This window comes from Cibotium barometz, chromosome 24 (genome assembly GCF_041138505.1).
Source record: "Cibotium barometz isolate CiBa-2024 chromosome 24, ASM4113850v1, whole genome shotgun sequence".
Lineage (NCBI taxonomy): Eukaryota > Viridiplantae > Streptophyta > Polypodiopsida > Cyatheales > Cibotiaceae > Cibotium > Cibotium barometz.
The window spans coordinates 39671726-39690677 of record NC_141069.1 but is presented as its reverse complement, the minus strand read 5'-3'; the positions used below and the strand labels follow the sequence as shown (position 1 = coordinate 39690677).

The 18952-nt window shown below is 46.1% G+C and overlaps 1 protein-coding gene across 5 annotated transcripts in view; it reads left to right on the top strand.

Annotated features, from left to right (window-relative positions):
* The first annotated feature begins 1545 nt into the window (after positions 1–1545).
* Positions 1546–18952, top strand: part of LOC147625282 (pentatricopeptide repeat-containing protein At3g03580-like) — a 57023-nt gene continuing 39616 nt past the window's right edge. For 2 of the 5 annotated variants that reach the window (XM_086818601.1, XM_086818600.1), the window contains exons 1-2: positions 1546–1742; positions 11437–11589. In XM_086818601.1, coding sequence (XP_086674727.1) covers positions 1578–1742; positions 11437–11589 — 318 coding nt within the window. In that variant the 5' untranslated portion in view covers positions 1546–1577. The remainder of the gene's footprint in view (positions 1743–11436; positions 11590–18952) is intronic. The other 3 variants (XM_086818603.1, XM_086818602.1, XM_086818604.1) reach the window with 2 other exon arrangements.

Here is an 18952-nt window from a genome sequence, read left to right as displayed (position 1 = left end):
GACCTATGTAGGTCACATAGAAATGCTTTTGTGTATGTTTTTAGACAGATTATTCGTATGAAATTATGGCTCTTTCAATACTCTGAGCTATGGCTTGTGAAAATAGAACTATTTTATTGACAAGTATAGTGGGGTGGAAGGATTTGGGGCAAGTAATGAATGAGCTTGGGATACATCAAAGGGACTTGGAGGTGGCAAGGCAAGCTCTAGAGGAGGTGGGGAGGGGCTAGAATTCTACAGCCTTTAATGAGGCATGTTGGTTGAAGGATTAGGTATGGATAAATGGGGCCAAGTTGGTGAGGCTGCTTGTATGAGGAGATGATAAAAAGAGTGAGTTGAATGTTGCCTATTATAATAGAATTTGGAGGGTAAGGTGGAGCATAGGTACTTAGAAGAAGAGGTGGAAATTGCTATGGGGTCTGAGAATACCTTTGAAAGTCCAAACCTTTTTGTGGAGAGTATGCATGTGGTCTCTTCCTCTTGGCTAGAAGTTGGTACACAGAAACTTTACCTCAGGGGTTTCTCCTTCGGTGTGGATCAGCAGGGGGAAGATAGAGGATGGTAAACATGCTTTTAATAGAGGATGGTAAACATGCTTTTTGGGGCATCAGGGGGCTGTGGAGCAAGATAGATAAGTGGGTGTTTGCTAACATAGGTCTAAGGGGTTCTTGGGGGGACTGGTTAATGGGAAAATTGACTGGATCAGAAGGGGCAGTTGATGTGGTGTTCAACCTGGTTAGGTATACTTGTTTGTGGGAAATTTGGATCTCTAGGAATTGTCTGATATTCTAGAAGGGCTCAAGACAGGGATTAGATGCTGTTAAGTTGATGTATAGCTGTGTGCACTACTACTGGTTTGTATACTATGTGAATAAGATGAATGATAGCACATTTGTGGAGCTGGTAGCCATTACAAATTGGAATAGGATGAGCCACTCACAAGAAGATGATGGGATAGTTGCACATACTAGGGGAACCTAACAAATTCATGGCTTGTGGAAGGTATATGCAGTGAAAGATTTGAAGGACTTAGTGTGACAAACAATAATAGGAAAGCTGGATTGCCAAAGTTTGGGCCTAACACACAGAGGTGGTATTTGAAGGAGAAACAACCAATACACACCTTCATGGCATTGATAGAGAATCCAGTTGGACAGAGTCTCGATGTGAAGATATGGAACCAGAAGGAGGCTATTGCGGAGCAGACCCCCAAGGGTTTCACCACTGAGCCTTTGCTGGTAGCTAGTTTGCAACTGGGTTATCATATTAGATGGGATTGATCATTGAGAGGTGGGATGTTAAATAGTGAAGAGCTATACTAGTCTTTTGTTGTTTTGGTGAGATCTGAGCTAGACCTGGGGCATATGTAAAAAAGGTGGACTGTTGTATATATGGTTTGTGGTTGGATAGTATACTAATATAAATATATTTACATTTCCCAAAAGAAAAGAAAAGAACTATATAGTGTATATTTACATTTCCCGAAAAGAAAAGAAAAGAGCTATACTATAGAACATTTTAATAGCCTCCTAAAGCTAGTTGCATTATATAAGTAATCTTTACGGAGTGGTATATTCATGGCTATCTACCAAGTTGTACGTGCCATTGCTGTACCGCCCAGCGTTCAACAAGGAGAGCCACAGTCGCTTGCTACGCTTAGCCATGGAAACCTTTCGGAGTTGGTTAGCAGACCTCATGATAAAGCTCCATGGGGAAATCAAAAGAGTTGCGCCTCCTCTTTGGTATGTCTTCTCAACTGCTGTCTTAGAGAGTTGCTATATGCTGTGTGCCAGAAGCATCCTGTGAAAACTGCATGCCCCCCTCTTGAGAATCAGCTCCTTTTACTCAGCTATTACCAATCCCAAGGTAGAGTAGAGGGTAGATTCTATGGCATTAATCAAGCTGACCTTAAGGCAGGGGTTAAGTATCTAATTTGAGCTTAGTTAAGGGCCGGTCAAGCAGTTTAGGCACCAATTGTAAGCATGTATTAGGGCCTGATTAGTGGTTATTCAAATGCAGAGTTTTGCAATATCATTCAATCAGCTAAGCACAGACGATACACCCTGTAGATGCTGCGTATCCACATGAGCCCGGTCAGTAGAGACCCTTTCCCCCAGAGTTTACCCAGTGTGCTTGGCTGCCTAGCATGTTTTTCAACGAGAGCCTTTCTGCCAGGACTAAAAGGAAAGATGCGAGAGTAACTATTGCGATTTACTCATCGGTTTCTGATATTGATTTTTCAAAGATAGAGTCCTTGCCCTCATGGACAGGAGTCTTTACATATTTCTTGAGTAGCCCCCAGTGGTGGCATGGATGATCCGAAAGGTGCTGAATTGGTGCATGATTAGAAAATGCAGAATACAAAGTTAGCTGTTTTGGTCCAGACAGGAAAACACATCCAAGTGGTTCTTCAACATCAAGTATCGCGGTGGAGTCAAAATGAGGGCAGCCCTGGGTGAAGAGCCCCTAGGTGGGGATCATGGGGTATGAAGCCCATGATCCCTACAGTACAAAAGTAGTTGCTTTTGGTCCAGATAGAAAAACGAAGCTAGGTGGTTCTTCAACATCAAGTATTCTTGTGGGCTTAGAATGAGGGCGGCCATGGGAAATAGAGCCCCCATGTGGGGAACATGGGGTAGGAAGTCCCTAGATGCTCATTCCGCCCGCCATGGTACAAGGATGAGCGGAGGAACAAAGGGTGTTGCTTGTTTTCAAGGGGGGATCAAGCTCTTAGCTTAAGAAAGGTATAGGTCTTCTGTCCAAGGAGGGGACAAGAAGTACAGGTGCACGTTTCTCAACGCAGAATAGAGCATTAGAGATTGGAGCAATTCAAGGTTGTGGCAAAAGGGTTTCAAGACAAGATCCAAGTGGTCAAGAGTGCCTCAAATTAGCAGGATGCTGAGGATGGAGTCCACATGCAGTTAGGGAAATGATATTGGTCATCCAAGATAAGTTGGATTCCCATCATCAAGCTTAGCAAGAGGGGATGTCACATGCATAGCATGTGGACATGCTTAAACTCTAGTTTTAGGCTGCAATTGGGAATTTTTTAGGGCAGTGAACAACCTAGTTTAAATCTAGGTATTTTACCCAAGGTAGTCAAAAGGAGCTGGAGGACATTACGAGGTAGTTTGGCATTATATTTCATTATGTGCTTGTCTTTTGTCGGCCACTAGCTGCAGGCTGACTATATATAGGGGTATTTAGGGAGCCTATAAAAAGACTAGTTTATTTTTTATTTTTATTTTTTTTTCCAAGAAAAAGATCCTTCAATTAGTTAAAGAGAAAATAGCCACAAAGGGCTAAGTACAACCACGAAGGGCTAAATACAAACTCGCCTCATATAAGGGCGGGAAACAAGTGATCATAAGGGGGAGAGATGCTTCTCCTCCGGCTGGCCGCTCTTTGAGGAGAAGGCTATCTCATAAGGGGGCGGGGGGGGGGGGGGGGGGGGGGGGGCGGGGAAACAACCACATAGGCGGTCTGTAGTGCCAAATGGGGTCACCGCCTCTATCTGTGAGGAAAGGGCCAGGCCTCCAAAGTCTCAAGAAGGCTTCCCGCTGCTTCCGCATGCGGTCAAAACCTCCCTGCAACTTCCTCCACCAACCGCAGAGGGCGTAAATGATGTCGAGCCATATGCTCCTGATGGTCTCAGCTGGCGGATTGTGGCTACCCTCGATGGCCTCGCTACATCTAGCACGCTAGATGTGCCAGGCTAGCGGGCTATGGCCGTTCTATAAAATATGAAAAAATTACCATATAATATTCTGAGGCTTCTGCAATGGTCTAGATGGCCTAAATGCATATGTGATGAATGCTATGCAAAAATACACACATGTCTTGATGCAAACACTAAGGCTTCTATGACATCTATATGCATGAATGATTTTCTCCAAGTGGGTTAAGGGACTTTGACTGACTGATTGGCTCACTAAAACTGAGGAATGACCTACGTAGCTCGTGCTTGACATATCTTGGATTGAGGATTACAATGGGGTCACGACGAACGACATCCTTAAGGGCTCTAATACTGTACAATGTCGCACTGATGATGAGCCATCTTGTCACCATGCACTACAGTGTAGAGTGCATGTGACAGATGATGACGATGCTTCTGATGCTGATACTGATAGTTCTACTAATGATGTTGATGGTAATAGTAATGGTTCTGATGCTTCTGCTATTGATGATGATCTAAATGCTTATCTTTATTGTTGTACTAATCAGGGATTAAGCCAGTTCATGCAGAAGATTAGCCATGGCATTGGCATGCACGTGACACCTTGTCTTGCTAGCACAACAACATAGTACAAGTACTTTGGATGGTGATACGAATTTTGATGTAACATGTATGGTACTTTGATAGTGGTGCTAGCAAGCACATTACTTCTAAGCGTGATTTATTTTCCTCACTTGAGTCTGCCCCTTAAGAGGCTCAGTCACATGTGCAAACAACACATTGTATCCAGTAAAAGGAGTTGGTAAGGTTGTTCTCACTGCTGTAAATGGTGGGATAATCACTCTCTCAGAAGTCTTGTTTGTGCCCATTGCCGCCGAAAATTAGCTTGAATTTCAGTCCACATATCAAGATATTGACGAGGCAATTGTGGATGATGCAGTGAACGAGGAAACTCCCCCATCCCAAAGTTGAGCTGAAATTCAGCAACTAATGGAAAATATGCTACAAATTGATGAATGAATTGCATGACTGTAGCATGATCACGCTTACCATCATACGTACTAAAGTTCGGTTGAGCTCGTATGACGGTGGTGGTTGGGGTGATGGAGGAACTCGGTCCTTGGTGCGCCAATGTAGGAAGAAGAGACAGCATGCTTGCCTACATAGTGGCTATCAACTATTGGTTCTGAAGTTGCGTAGCTTCATGTTCAAGCCTTTCTCGGGTTGCTTGGTCAGCCTGTCTTTGGTCTTCTTCAGCCTTGCGTTTGGCATCCTTGGCCCTACGTTCATCCTCACACGTCGAGCTTCTTTGGCCCATCGTTCTTTCGCCTTTTTGGCATCTTCTTTTTGCGTTTGTTGCTCCTTGACGAGGAGCAGTCTTTCCAATTCTAAGAGCTCTTTTGGCTTTTCAGCTGCTTCCTTGGCTTTTTTAGCCGCCTCCTCAGCTTTTTTTTCCTTTGGCCGCTTCTTCTTCTTTGGCCTCTATAGGGTAGCTGGCTGACTTGGTTTGTATGCTGGCCGACTGATGTTGCAGCAGTTGGGTGACCTATAGAGGGTTGTCGGCTGGTTTTCTACTGGCTGACTGGATCATAGGGGCCATATAAAATGGCCCCTAGCCCCCACACACTTTGTATTCAGTATTTCGGGATTTCCTAGTGTATATAGCAGAGTTACACGCCTCTCTCTCTCCCTCTCTATTGCTGTGTTTTTCTGCAGTGCACTTGCTCTTGTGTTTTCAGATCTTGTTTTCATCTCTGCTGCATATTCTGACATGGTATCAGAGCTGTAGGCTCTTGGAAGATCTTGGGAACTGTGTGAGCAAGAGGGGTTGTTTTGTTGCTGATTGGTGGATTGTTTTGGACCGGACGGGAAGAGGAGAAGCAAGAGGAAGACGGGCTGATTTGCTGGACAGCCACTTGCAAGTTTAGTTCTTCATTTTTCCCACCCACCCACCCTTTTTTAGTTACACCCCCACAATGGCAGATTTACTTGAGATGGCTGAGAAGCATGTGAAGATCTCGACACTCCCACGTTCCCGGTGGACCGTCAGTTGGACGGGAACAACTATGGCATATGGAAGTTAATGATGGAATCTGTTTTGGAGTCTTACGACCTTGCTGATTTCATTGTTGTTGGGGTTCCACGGTCGGAGTTAGAGGAAGGGGAGTTACCCTCTATTCGGAAGGAACGTGAGGCACAAGCACAGTTATGGGATCGTGTACCACAGGTAATCAATCATATCAAGCATATGACGCTGGCCAGAGGTATATGGCAGCATTTGGCTTCTCTATATAACAGGGTATCGCCTGTGAAGAGGATCTCCTTGGAAGATGCGGGTGATGAATCCTGCGAAGTCGTTAACGATGCGGGAGCACATCAACAAGCTGCCTGCTCTTTAGCAAGAAGTTCTCCAGGCTGGGAAAGAGATATCATCGGAGGATATGGCCATAACGTTGTTGTCACATTTGCCCTCTCAGTACTCAACATTTAAACTCTTCGTTGATTACTAGTGACAGGCTCAACACCATCACATGGGAGGAGCTTGTGTCCATGGTCTTGGACCAGGAGGAAAGATTCATGAACCCTCTACAGGGCGGAGGTTCGGAGGCCTTAACTGGCCAATGGTCGAAAGGCTGGAATAACAACAAGGGCAAAGGGAAGGCTTCATCGGAGAAGTCTTCTGAGAAGAAGTCCGACTTAGACTGCAAGAAACTGAAGGCAGAGAGGACCTGTAATGATTGTGGTGAGAAAGGCCACTGTTGGAGGCAGTGTCCCAAGCGGAGCACGAGAAGGGTGCAGAATCCTCAACAGCAACCGTGAAGAGGTGATGGACACCGATGTCTCATTTTCTTCGTGCAGGGAGGAGGTTGGAGGACTCTCCGCTGCGGATACTCGGGAGTGGATTCTCGACAGTGGTGCTTCCAGGCACATAACTCCTTCACGTTCGGCTTTACAGGATCTCTGCAGGTATTTTGGTCACATTCTTATTGGGGATACATCCACTATCCCAGTTCATAGTGAGAGCAGGATGGAGATAGTTCCCGATGGCAAAGGGGGGAAGCATTCCTCCCAAGTGTTGTATGTTCCATCACTTGGTTTTCATCTGTTGTTAGTGCATCAGGTTTGCAAGACTGGCATACGGGTGGAGTTTGATGAGCATTTTGTTGCTCTCCGGGACAAGGCAACATGCCAGGTAGTTTGGGAAGGCGGAGTGGAGAATGGAGTTTACAAACTTTCAGCACTCTCTCTCCCAGGTCCTTTGTTTTGTGATGAGTGGCAGTCTGGTAATGGCCACTTAAGTGTGAATACGCTACAGGTGCAGGCTTTCCCGGACCAGATGGTGGATGGCTTGCGAGTTGTTGGCAGCAGTTGGTAGGAATTTTCCAGTACAGATGTTGGTAGTTCTTGTCAGGCTTAGTTTCGTACGTCGTACGGATCGGATCGTACGTACGATTCGTACCGTACGGCACCGTACGATCAGGTACAATTTTTATCTGTTTTTGCCCGTTGGAAGTAGCCGTTTTTTTGTTCGTTTTTTTTGACCGTTTTTTGCCCGTTTTTTTGACTGTTTTCCTTTCATCTCTCCTGAGTCCTTCTATAAAAGCCTCAAGGACCAAGCCTCTCCTCCATCTACTCCAAGCCTCTCCTCCACCACCCTCCATCTACTCCAAGCCTCTACTCCAAGCGGCAAGCCTCTCCTCCACCCTCCTCCACCCTCCTCCAAGCTCCTTCCATCCCACTTGAGCCTCTACTCCAAGTTCTCTTCCTCCAAGCTCTTCCCATAGTTCATCTTCTCTACGCTCTCTCCTCTACTCCACGCTTTAGCCCTTCTCTTATCCATCATGCCTCGGGAGAAGCATGAGGCTTTTGATTTGCATTGCCTCAATGTGGAGAAGGACACCAAGAAGTCCAACTCCCATCATTGGACATGCCGATATTGCGGCAAGTCATACACCAGTGGTGCAACAAGGCTTCTCTAGCACCTTTCAAAGATTGGGGGACAAGTTGCCCCATGCAAGGAGATTCCGCAAAGCATTGCCGATGACATTTCGTGGAAGATGAGCGGCGGCTCAAATTCAAGTAGAGGAGCATCATCAACAAACGCACCGACACCACCACTAGCACCACCATCGGCACATGATGAAGCGGCCACCGGCTCTTTCATTGGTGTTTCCTCCACTGCCACTTCCACGGATTCACGGTCCGCCTCCGCACCGGGCAAAAGGCAAAGGGTGGTGGAGCGTGAAGGGGTAGCAACCCTCTCTCCACCAAGTCACGGGTAGTGTGAGAGGTTCGGTTGCATTCCTTAAGGAGCGGCAACGCCTTGCGGAGATTGAGATTGCTCGCACCATTATTGAATGCAATCTTGTCTTCAATGTACTCCAAAAGGAGCAATGGAAGAAGATGGTGACGCGATTGCGAATGTGGGCCCATGTGAGGGGTGGACGGGGGTCTCTTACACGGCTATGCGCACGAGGAAGATTGATGAAGAGAAGGAGAGTAAGGTGGTGAGGTTGCAGAGGTTCCTTGGCGAGATTGGGTTTCCACTGGAGGAACCCACAGTCATCCAGAGGCATTTTGTTCGTGAAAAGATCGTTGCTGATGACATCTTGCTAGAGTTCTGTTCGACGGAGGACAGTGCGGTGGACCTCTTCACGAAGTCTCTATCTCAGGCTATGCTCTGGTGGCACTCCAGCTCACTGGGGTTGGTTCCACATCGAGGAGCTGAGAGGGGGTGTTAGCAGTCATCTCCTGTCTATATATTTACACCATTTACACCAGGGCCTTTGTTGTGACTGTGCTCGCCCGATTAGGTGTTTTCTCATTTTTCCCCACACTCCATATTTTTCCCCATTTTATTCTGGTGTGGGAGGCAGACCTGTGGCTCTTGGCTGATCCAGGTGTGGTGGCCGACTGCTCCTGTTGCTCCCCGCCCCTCTCTGTAGCTGGCCGACTTGGTCTGTATGCTGGCCGACTGATGTTGCAGCAGTCGGGTGACCTACAGAGGGCTGTCGGCTGGTTTTCTACTGGCCGCCTAGATCATAGGGGCCGTATAAAATGCCCCCTAGCCCCCACACTTTGTATTCAGTATATTTCGGGATTTCCTAGTGTATATAGCAGAGTTACACGCCTCTCTCTCTCTCTCTCTCTCTCTCTCTCTCTCTCTCTCCCCCTCTCTATTGCTGTGTTTTTCTGCAGTGCACTTGCTCTTGTGTTTTCAGATCTTGTCTTCATCTCCGCTGCATATTCTGACAATTGCTTATATTTCTTTGGAGAACTTTGTACAATGAGTATGAAAGATGACTGAGGACTGCCCAACCCAAGCATGAAGTAGACCGAACGCAGGTTGAACCATATGCTGTCCAAGCTCCCTTGAATAGCTCTTCAATGACCACTATGCAAACCCAGAACTGAGGGATGCACATATGCTGGCTGAATGCTGAAGAAGCTCTTCGCGGAGGCCTTGGGGCTATAGCACAATAAAGTGCTGCTTTGTTGAATGTATGCACAAGGCCAAAGGCTCTAGGCACACATCACTGCCTGTAGACTGATTTGATGAGAATGATTTATGTTGTGGCTGATGCGTTTGCTTTTATATGCACTTAAGCTGCTGGTTGGTCATTTATACTGCTGCGGACTGTTTTTGTGGACAAGATTATGCCATTTTCAGCATTAAATGCTGTGCACATTTCTTTTGTTATCCTTTTGCTGCTGGCCAACTGCAAGAGCCCATGATGACTGTATCACCAATACCCAACTGCTTCAAATTGCTTTGTGGTTACCCTTCTCATAGCAGAGCAAGGGAACACAACCCAAAATAATGCCAAAATGCTGTCCGTGGGTTCTCCAGAATTGCCTTCGTCTTAAAAAAGAGAAAGAAGACTTGCTTTGACACCACTGTCACAAGACGGAACATGTAGATGCAAAACAGAAATAGAAGTTGGAGAGGAGAGAGAGAGAGAGCTGAGTTTTCAGTATATTCATAATATACAAAAAAAAGTACAAATCTGGCAAGCCATAGGCTGCCCTTGAAAAGGCAGCAATTCCTAGTCTAAACCCTAGTCTATGACCTAAGACCCCAAAAGGTGAGAGAACCAACTGTGAGCCAAGCACTTGCTTCTTATAGGCCTATGAAGGATTAGTGAACTGGCGTTCCCTGGACATAAAACAATCATTTGCTACAGTCGACACCAGAACATCTTCTTTATTTGCTGTCTGACAGCTTCCTGGTCCATCCCAATGCCTTCCCTGCCAATAATAGCTGCTGAAGCTCCTAAATCTGGTCCTGAATCTGGCCTTTATCTGTTGCCCTTCAGGGATTAGCATGTACATGTGCATGCATGTGACAGTTTCATACTGAGGGCCAGATATCTTGACATATACAGCCCCAGCTTGAGGAGATCTTGGAGAAGCATAGAGCCACCTTCCCACTCCCGGATGGATGTGCAGAGCCTTCTACAGGCTAACCCCATGCTCGATATCCTTGATGACCCCCTCCTCCTATTGGGGGGTTAGCTCCATAGGTTGTATGATGATGACGGTCCCACTTTGTATCATATGGCTTGGATTTGACATTCCCAGCTCTCATAGCTCTAGTCTTTGTTTTCTTTTCTACCATGATGAGATTACATGGACACTATTGTATCAACTTTGGTCTCATAGACCCATTGGGTCTTTTGAAGACGTTTAATATAACTTTCTTTCTTTCTTTCTCTCTCTAGATCCACTTGATCCTAATAGTTATAGGACAATCATGATTGGCCACACATTGGCCAAACTCTATGGATCAATGCTAGACGCGGGGCTTAGTTCATTCACAAAGTGACAGGGATGTAGAGCCTCAGACAGGAAGGCTTTCGAGGAGCTACTCTACAGTTGACCATATCTTCACCCTCCATGCCATCATTGAGGGTAGAGCAAAACATCAGAGGATTTACTGTTGCTTTGTGGGTTTTTGCAAAGCTTTTGATACTGTACCCCGAGCTTGCCTCCTATAGCGTTTGTCAATCAAGCTATTAATGTCATCATCCATGTTGAGAATTTGCATAGCTAGTGTTAATCAAGCTCTTAAAGTCATCATCCATGCTGAGAATTTGCATAACTAGTGTTAAGTAAGCTCTTAATGTCATTTGCTTACTTATTGCAGCTAATGGTGACCTTAAGGGTAACTGGTTGGTGTCAAATGAGCTCTTAATCTCAATATCCTTATAAAATCTAGGCTAATTAGTGGATCAGTCCTGACACTTATTGTCAAATTTAATAATTAGTGCTAAATATGCTAGTACAGCATGGACAATGCTAGAAATCTTCTGTAAGTTTGTGTTAAACAAGTTCTGAATTTTTTTCCATAAGCTATTGTAGTGTTTATTGTAAGTTCTGTACTTGCATCCTTAGTTACTACACAGGGGCCCTGGCTCTCTTTGTACTTTAAATATTGTGGGGTTTGTCTTTAGTGGGATGCAGTGTAAGCTTCCGCTGGTGTTACAAAAAGCACATGGGACTGGGACCCTGTCTGCATGTACATGGTTGGCTTTGTGCTATATGGGGTGGGGGTTTTTATATGAGATGGTCATAAACTGGCACATTTGTGTTTTGTTTGGAGTGGTTGTGTGTACGATTAAAAGCAGAATATTTCTCAAACTGGCTATCATGAAACGTCACCTTTCAGTGTTGCATGTAATGTCTGTCAAGTCTAGTTTTCTGTGGGGGACAGTTCTAATGGCTTTAGTGTGATCTAATAATGACGTCTAATACAGGTTTGTGACCAGACAAAGATGACAATTATTCCAAAGCTCAACAGCTTGACAGCGGATGGCTGGGTATATGGCAGTATGGATTTTATTAGAGAGTTTGCATATGAACCAAACATCAAATATTATCATGACATTACAGATTGCAGCAATTTTAAGGTAGTGTATATGTAATCCTTTTTGCTAATCTTGCTTTATGGTATTGTTAAAGTACAAGCATTTGATGCAAATTCTGTTGTCCTTAGCCTCATTGTTTAGGAAGTATGGAAATGTTTCTGTGCAAATCTTCTGGGTAAGTGCATGTGAGGTGAGACTTGAAGGTTCGTATCTGTTTTGGAGCTAGTATGGGAAGCACACTTGTCCCACTTGACAGAGGTGGTTTTTAAGTCCTATTTGATACGGATACCATTTGCACTACAGGTGCATTTGGGCAATCTGCCGCTTGCATAAAAAATACAGATGTAGGATTCGTAACGGGAACAAGAACGGGGCTTGTGGAGGTGAGACTTGGTGATAGTAGCCACTTTCTAATACAAAGTGCTTGCTTACTCTCATTTGAGTTGAGTTTCAGTGCTTTGAAACTTGTGGAAACTCTTCAAGTTATGCTGAAAAGTGCTTGAAAATCAGGAAGGTGTTGGTAAAGCTTTAAGAGGATGAAACATGTTGCCAGAATTTACTGGAGCTTCTTTGCATGATTTTGTAGTGATTGTGGCATATAATCATGATTTCAATTATTTCTTTGTTACTATATGCTTTCTATCTCTCTCCACATGATTGATAAGCATCTCTCAACTTCTTTCATCTGCCACCACCTCATTCATCTGCACTTCTTTCATCTGCCACCAGTTCTTTCATCTGCAGTTCTTACATCTGCCACCACTTCTTTCATCTGCATGCAGTGGTCTACCGCCAAGCCACCCCGTTGTTCGATACCCCAGAACTGTTGGTATGATGACGAATGCCGAGCCTTATGCTCCCGTCTCAAGCATGGGGTACTCATTGGGCGAATCATGAAGCGCCAAGCACAACGGATTTCTCAGCGCCTCACCCAAGACAAGAAATGAGAGTTCTATGCCCAAAAAGAGGATGAATTATACCGACTCTTCTTAGGGTGGAACTGCAAATAGGCTTGGAGGATCAGATCCCGCCCCACTATCTCCACCTTCTTCACAAAGGGTATGGTGCTCAAGGCCATCCATAGACTACGTAATGGGCAGGCTCGTGTGTGGTGACGACACACGCCCACTTCCCATACAACATTATATGGATGTGACTCACATGCAAGGGTTGACTTGCATTTTGTGATCACCACACATTTTGGATAGATCTGGGAGCATGCCCCAAAATCAGTGGTATGATGATGAGTGCAGAGAGCTATATAGACACCTCCGTGCCTAGAGAGCACTAGGGACCATTACACAGAGCCAGGCGAGCCGACAGATGAGGACCCTCACACGCCGTAAGAGGCGTGCATATGAGGAGGCACAGTACTGGGATATATACCACCTACTCATGAGCAGAGATGCAGCCACTGCATGGCGCAGGATGAGAGAGCCTCGCCCTCGTACCCCAATTGAGGATCCACACACATGGCACACATGCAAAGAGCCTCTACCATATCCCTCAGCAACCGCCCATACCACAGCCACAGGAGTCCCGCCCTACCTCTACTTTCTTTACCTCCTCGATGGTAGAGAGAGCTATCCACCGGTTACAGCATGGGAGATCGGCTGACCACACAGGTATACAGAGTGAGCATCTTATTTATGCAGCTGACACACTGGGACCCTTTGTTGCTCACCTCTTTAATAGGGCACTAGTGGAGGGCCTACCAGCTGAGTGGACTATGCACACCATCGTGCCTCTCCACAAAGCGGGAGACATGCTAGATCCCAGCAACTACAGGACTATCATGATTGGTCATACATTGGCCAAACTTTATGACGCAGTGCTCGAGGCAGAGTTGAGCTCATATGCAGAGAAGGAGGGACTGCGAGCACCAGGGCAGGCTGGATTCCAACGAGCTTTCTCCACTATTGACCATATATTCACTCTGAGATGTCTGATTGACCAGGCTAGGGCGCGGGAGAAGAGATTATACTGCTGCTTTGTGGATTTCCGCAAAGCATTTGACACGGTGCCAGGAGAGAGACTCTTCCAGCGCCTACAATCATTGGGGATCCCATCAGAGATGATTTGGGGCATCTATGCTTTATATGAGCAGGTCCTTGGGCGCATACGATGCCCCGGGGGGCTATCTGATGTTTTTGCTAGCACCATAGGTGTGAAGCAAGGATGCCCACTCTCTCCTACACTATTTGGGCTATACATCGATGAGGTGGGTGACTTCATTGGCCACGGTGGTGGGGACAGGGTAGACATCGCAAGTACCACAGTCCACATTATGCTATATGCAGATGATATTATTCTGGTCTCTGAGTCGCGGATGGGACTGCAGCACCATTTCCATGCGCTCAATGACTTCTGCACACAGAGGGGGCTTACAGTGAACCTTGGGAAAACCAAGGCCATGATTTTCCACACCTCAGGGCCAGTTCGACCGACAGGCCATCTTCACACTAGCAGGAGGACAGGTAGAGGTGGTAGACTCATATGTGTACCTAGGGATTACATTTACGACTCCGCCAGGAAGATTTACTATGGCACAGGCAGCCAGGGATAGACTCACACGAGGGTATGCAGATCTGGCCATGCTAGAGAGACAGTGTCACCAGGCACACTTCCAAGAGCCCCGCACGAAGGGGTGGTTGTTTGACACACTAGTCACCCCTGCTTTGATGTATGCTGCAGCAGTATGGGCACCTGGGCTCGCCACCTCCACATGGTGTCAGATAGAGAGGCCTCAGATTCTCATGCTCTCACGGATGATCCGCAGCAAACCCTCCGTCCCACATGACATTGTCCGTACGGAGTTTGCTGCACCTCCTATGCTAGTAGAGGCCCTCTTTCCAGACGATCTGCTTCATATAGAGGACAGGGTTGTTTCTCGTACGCGTACGAACCTGTTCGTACGTACGAGTCGTACGGTACGATACCGTACGAATTCGTACGATATCGTACGGTACGAGTTAGTTTTTTTTTTTGTTTTTTTTTTTTTTTCCCCAAAAGATTTTTTTTCCTTGAAAAAAAAATTCCAAATGCTAAAAAAAAATAGAAACCCTGCTGTACGAAGATCCCAAATGCTCGCAATACTTCGCAACTTTCGTGTCCACTCAGTATTCCATATGGGGTTGTGGAGAGACCTAAAAAATCTGGCGAGGTAGACTGGTAGTGTACACTTGATTGGTAGGATGAGAGAATCTTGCTACATCACTTGGGGATCCCTGGTATAGGTAGGCTAGACAATTAGACTCAAGTTATGCACAAGGGAGAACATTTGGACATGGCCATTTTGATCTAGAGAGAAGTCCCTAAACTTATCACCCTAGATGCACTCCTCGTATTTGTGCAAGGATGGTCCCTTAGTCATAAACGCTACACTGGGAGACCTTTGGTATTGCATTACCCATCCAGGTTCTTTTTTGGAGACAATCGGGAGATCCAACCGGGAGAGACACATATCCATGTACTGGTTTCTCAAGCACTGTAGACTCCTCCCCTCCCAACCTTCCCTCACATTCAAGCTTGAAGCTCCATAGCTTGTAAGTGTAAAAAATAAAAACCGTATTTTATCGTACCGTATCCCAAAATTTCATATCGTACCGAATATTCCCGTACGGTATCGTACCGTACCGTATCGTATTTTCGTACCGTGACAACTATGATAGAGGATCAGAGATATGACATCAGATCGACTCTCACATAGAGCTTTTGAGGCGTCCAGGCCGCTCGCAGAGAGTGGAGATAGGAGATCATGGTATTCAAAGATGATACAGTGGCTCACTCAGCATGGTCTCGACATAAATCACCTGCCACCTTTCCAGTATGATATACATGCACCCCACATTCAGCTCTCTCACAGTGAGAGGAACAGAGTCCTTCGGCAAGATTTATGGTAGCGATACACTCAAGAGACTTGGATTACACCCAATCAGTCTCTACCGCCGAAGATGCTATACTACTACAGAGATCAGTTTATGCGTATCTCAGCAGATGGATTCATACAGAGACCTAGATACATGGATGTGTACATGCCTCACAGTGCCCAAGTGGCGATTGGCCAGCTCAGAGTGTCATCACACCAGCTTGAGATTGAGGCAGGTAGGGCAGCACGGATCCCCAGAGCAGAGAGGATATGCAGACTATGCCAAAAGGAGGTTGAGAGTGAGGAACATTATGTATGCACATACAGAGCATATAGTGTCATTAGAGAGAGATACACCACCATCTTCAGTGGACATCCCTCACTCCGCCAGATCATGGCGTCCGCAGACCAACGCAGATTTGGCCAGTTCTTGTTAGAGACACACCGCCACAGAGAGAGACTGATACGGACTCATACCACAGGGAGAGGTGGGCGACAGCTCCAACTCACTGATTTCTTCCAAGATCTATCCGAGTGCCTACCCTGACACAGGAGGGGGTTACACTTCAGTGCGCTGCGGACCTCCGAGCCAGACGAAGACCTTACACTCACACCCGGAGATCATGCTCCAAGGTATTTTTGCCTCGCCATCACCTATGTATCACATATTACACCCCCATTATGGTACTGGTTGGAGCTAGACAGATTTGCATTGCATTCTTGTATACCCTACACATATAGGTTGCATACTGAGCCTCTAGCAGTAGTGCTCCATCCATCACACCCCCCCACTAGCTCAATACTTTCATACTTTATTTCATGTTCATTTTGTCCTTTTTTTTATGGACATCCAGAAGACATTGACAGTTGTACATTGATTTGTCTCATAGGTCGAGTTCGGCCTCTAGTAGACGTTAATACAGCTTTCTTGCTTTCTTTCTCTCTCTCTCTCTCTCTCTCTCTCTCTCTCTCTCTCTCTCTTCTGTGTGAGCTTCTCCTTGCACCTAACCCTAACCTGCAGGAAGCATTGCTGTGTGTGAGTGTGTGAGTCCCCCAACAACACCAACTCACAGCGAATAGCATTTGGTGGCAACTGTAGCAAGGCAGCTACAATTCACATCAGTGTAGAGCTAGCTCTGATATCATGTTAAAACAGTGGTGAGTTACAACTATGGCAGCTTGAAGGTGAAGGCAACCATGGCTATGGAGTAGACAATGATGGAAAGAGAGTTTAGAGAGAGAAGACTGCTAGAAAGAGAGTGAAGTGCACAATTCAATGATGTGACTGTTGATTTTTTTCTTTAATGAAGTACATGCACCTTTATAGGTTACAAAGGTTTCCCCAATCACATTACTACTTACGTCAGGCACATACAAATATCTAGATATTACTTGATACCCCTCTACGAGGTGGTTCACACTCAGACAAGACACTACCACTATCTAGGAGGTGGTTCACACACACACACACACACAAACAATAGCTTGATCCCAACACAATCTGGGTGTGAAGAGGCGGAAGGTATTGAATACCTTAACCTTGGTTTTGGTTAACAGTGAGGTCTAGCTAAGTGCAAAATTCCTGTAAGGCATCCAAATGTCTCTCAAGCCCCTTTTGGCTTAATCTGAAAGGAGGACGATGCCATCTAGTAGGGGGATCAGTATGCCTCCCATTGTGGAACCAGCCCCACCTTACCTTTCAATGAAGCTCAATATCTCATCAATGTAGAGGCCAAAAAGAGAGGGTGATAGAGGGCAGCCATGTTTCACCTAATAGTGCTAGAAATCTCTTGCGACATACCTCCTTAGACTCTCACTCATCCCATGACGGACTCAAAGAGGGCTATGATGCTCCAAACCATGTCAGATGGGACTCCTATCTCCTCTAGACGGTGTAGGAGGTAGACTCAAGGTACAGTATCAAAAGCTTTTGCGAAAATCCACAAAGCAACAACAGTAAATTCTCTAATGTCGTGCCGATGATGGTTTGGAGGGTGAAGATGTGGTCAAGGGTAGAGTAGCTCCTCCCAAAGCTTGCCTACCCCCTGAGGCTCTGCATCCCTCTCTCTCTACAAATGAACTGAGCTCCACCTCTAGCACCGATCCATAGAGTTTGGCCGATGTGTGGCCCATCATGATCGTCCTATAGTTATTAGGATCAAGTGGATCTCCGGCTTTGAGGATGAGGTTGATGATGTTAGTGGACCAAGAGGGTGGAACTCCTTCACAATGGGCTCTATTGAGCATGTAGGCTGGTAGGGGCACCAGGGTATCATTGGCATGTGAGATGTACATGTGAAGTCTTATCATGATCAATTTGGCTACTAGCAAATTACTGATCATGAAACTCAAGAGGGAGTAGTTTGATCCATCCAACCTGTCCTCCTGGGTGAGCACACCAAATACATCTGTAGCATTTTGAGCTATGTCGACAAAATACGCTTCAGGCAAACCAAACACCAATGTGCATTGCTAGGCAACCAAATGTCCTGTGTAAATTTTTGCCTGCAACCTGAAGCAAGTATAAACCTGCACCAAATTGTCCAATTACACACAATGTGTATACATATGTGACAAATCACCGTTGTAATCCCCAATTACATGCTCCAAACTGAAAAGCCCCAATTTTTATGCACTACAATTGCTTCAATGTGCAGTCAATTGTCCAATTTTCACAAAAGCCCCAAATTTTTGCAACTAGAAGAGGCTTAATTTGCTGATTTTGAACTTAATTTTTGAAAAACCCCCAAATTCCAACCAAAGCAGCGTGCTCAATTTTTGGCAATTCTGCATCAAATTGAGAAGTGTACTTATGGTGTTTCTTGCAATTTTCCATGCAAAGGGGAATTTTGCCAAACCCCCAAAATTCTCTGAACCTGAACACCAAAATGTCTGCAACAAATTTTATTTTTTTTTGTTTGAAATAAAAATACCTGCAAGTGACCCACTTGAGATGACATGGTGCAGAGAAGCCGAGATCATTTATGGGAGGTGGGCGATGGCTGCAGTGGTCGGGATCTTCGTCGGGCAAGCATGGAGTGGTGTGTGCTATGGTTCGAAGGAGGAGCAGCGCTCGGAGTTGTTGGTCGTTTCTCACGTCCTGGTCACGCACTGCTGAGGGTTAGATGCAGATGGGGTTGGTGAGTGACGGCGGGTTGTTCTACACGACTGAAGTGGTAGTTGTGAGCTGTTGCTGGAGGCCGGTGATTGGGATGGAGTGAAGGTGGGGGACAGACGGACTTGCGATTGTCGACGGGGAGCGGGCGGAGCTGCGCTTTGGCCGCCTCACGTGCTGTGAGCGCCACTGTCGAGCGGGGCAGCAGTGGAGCTCTCCCCACTAGCTCCGCCCCTTTGGGAGGCTAAATTGGGCGGCATGAGCATTGACGGGCGGCGAATGTCGACGGGGGCTGCCGGACAGATTGCAGCGATGGAATAGGCTGCCAGACAGACTGCAACAACGGAATTCTGCAGTGTCGACGAAAGGACGTAGGCGACGGAAAAACGCAAGGTTTTCGAAGAAATCGGTGCCAGAAATTG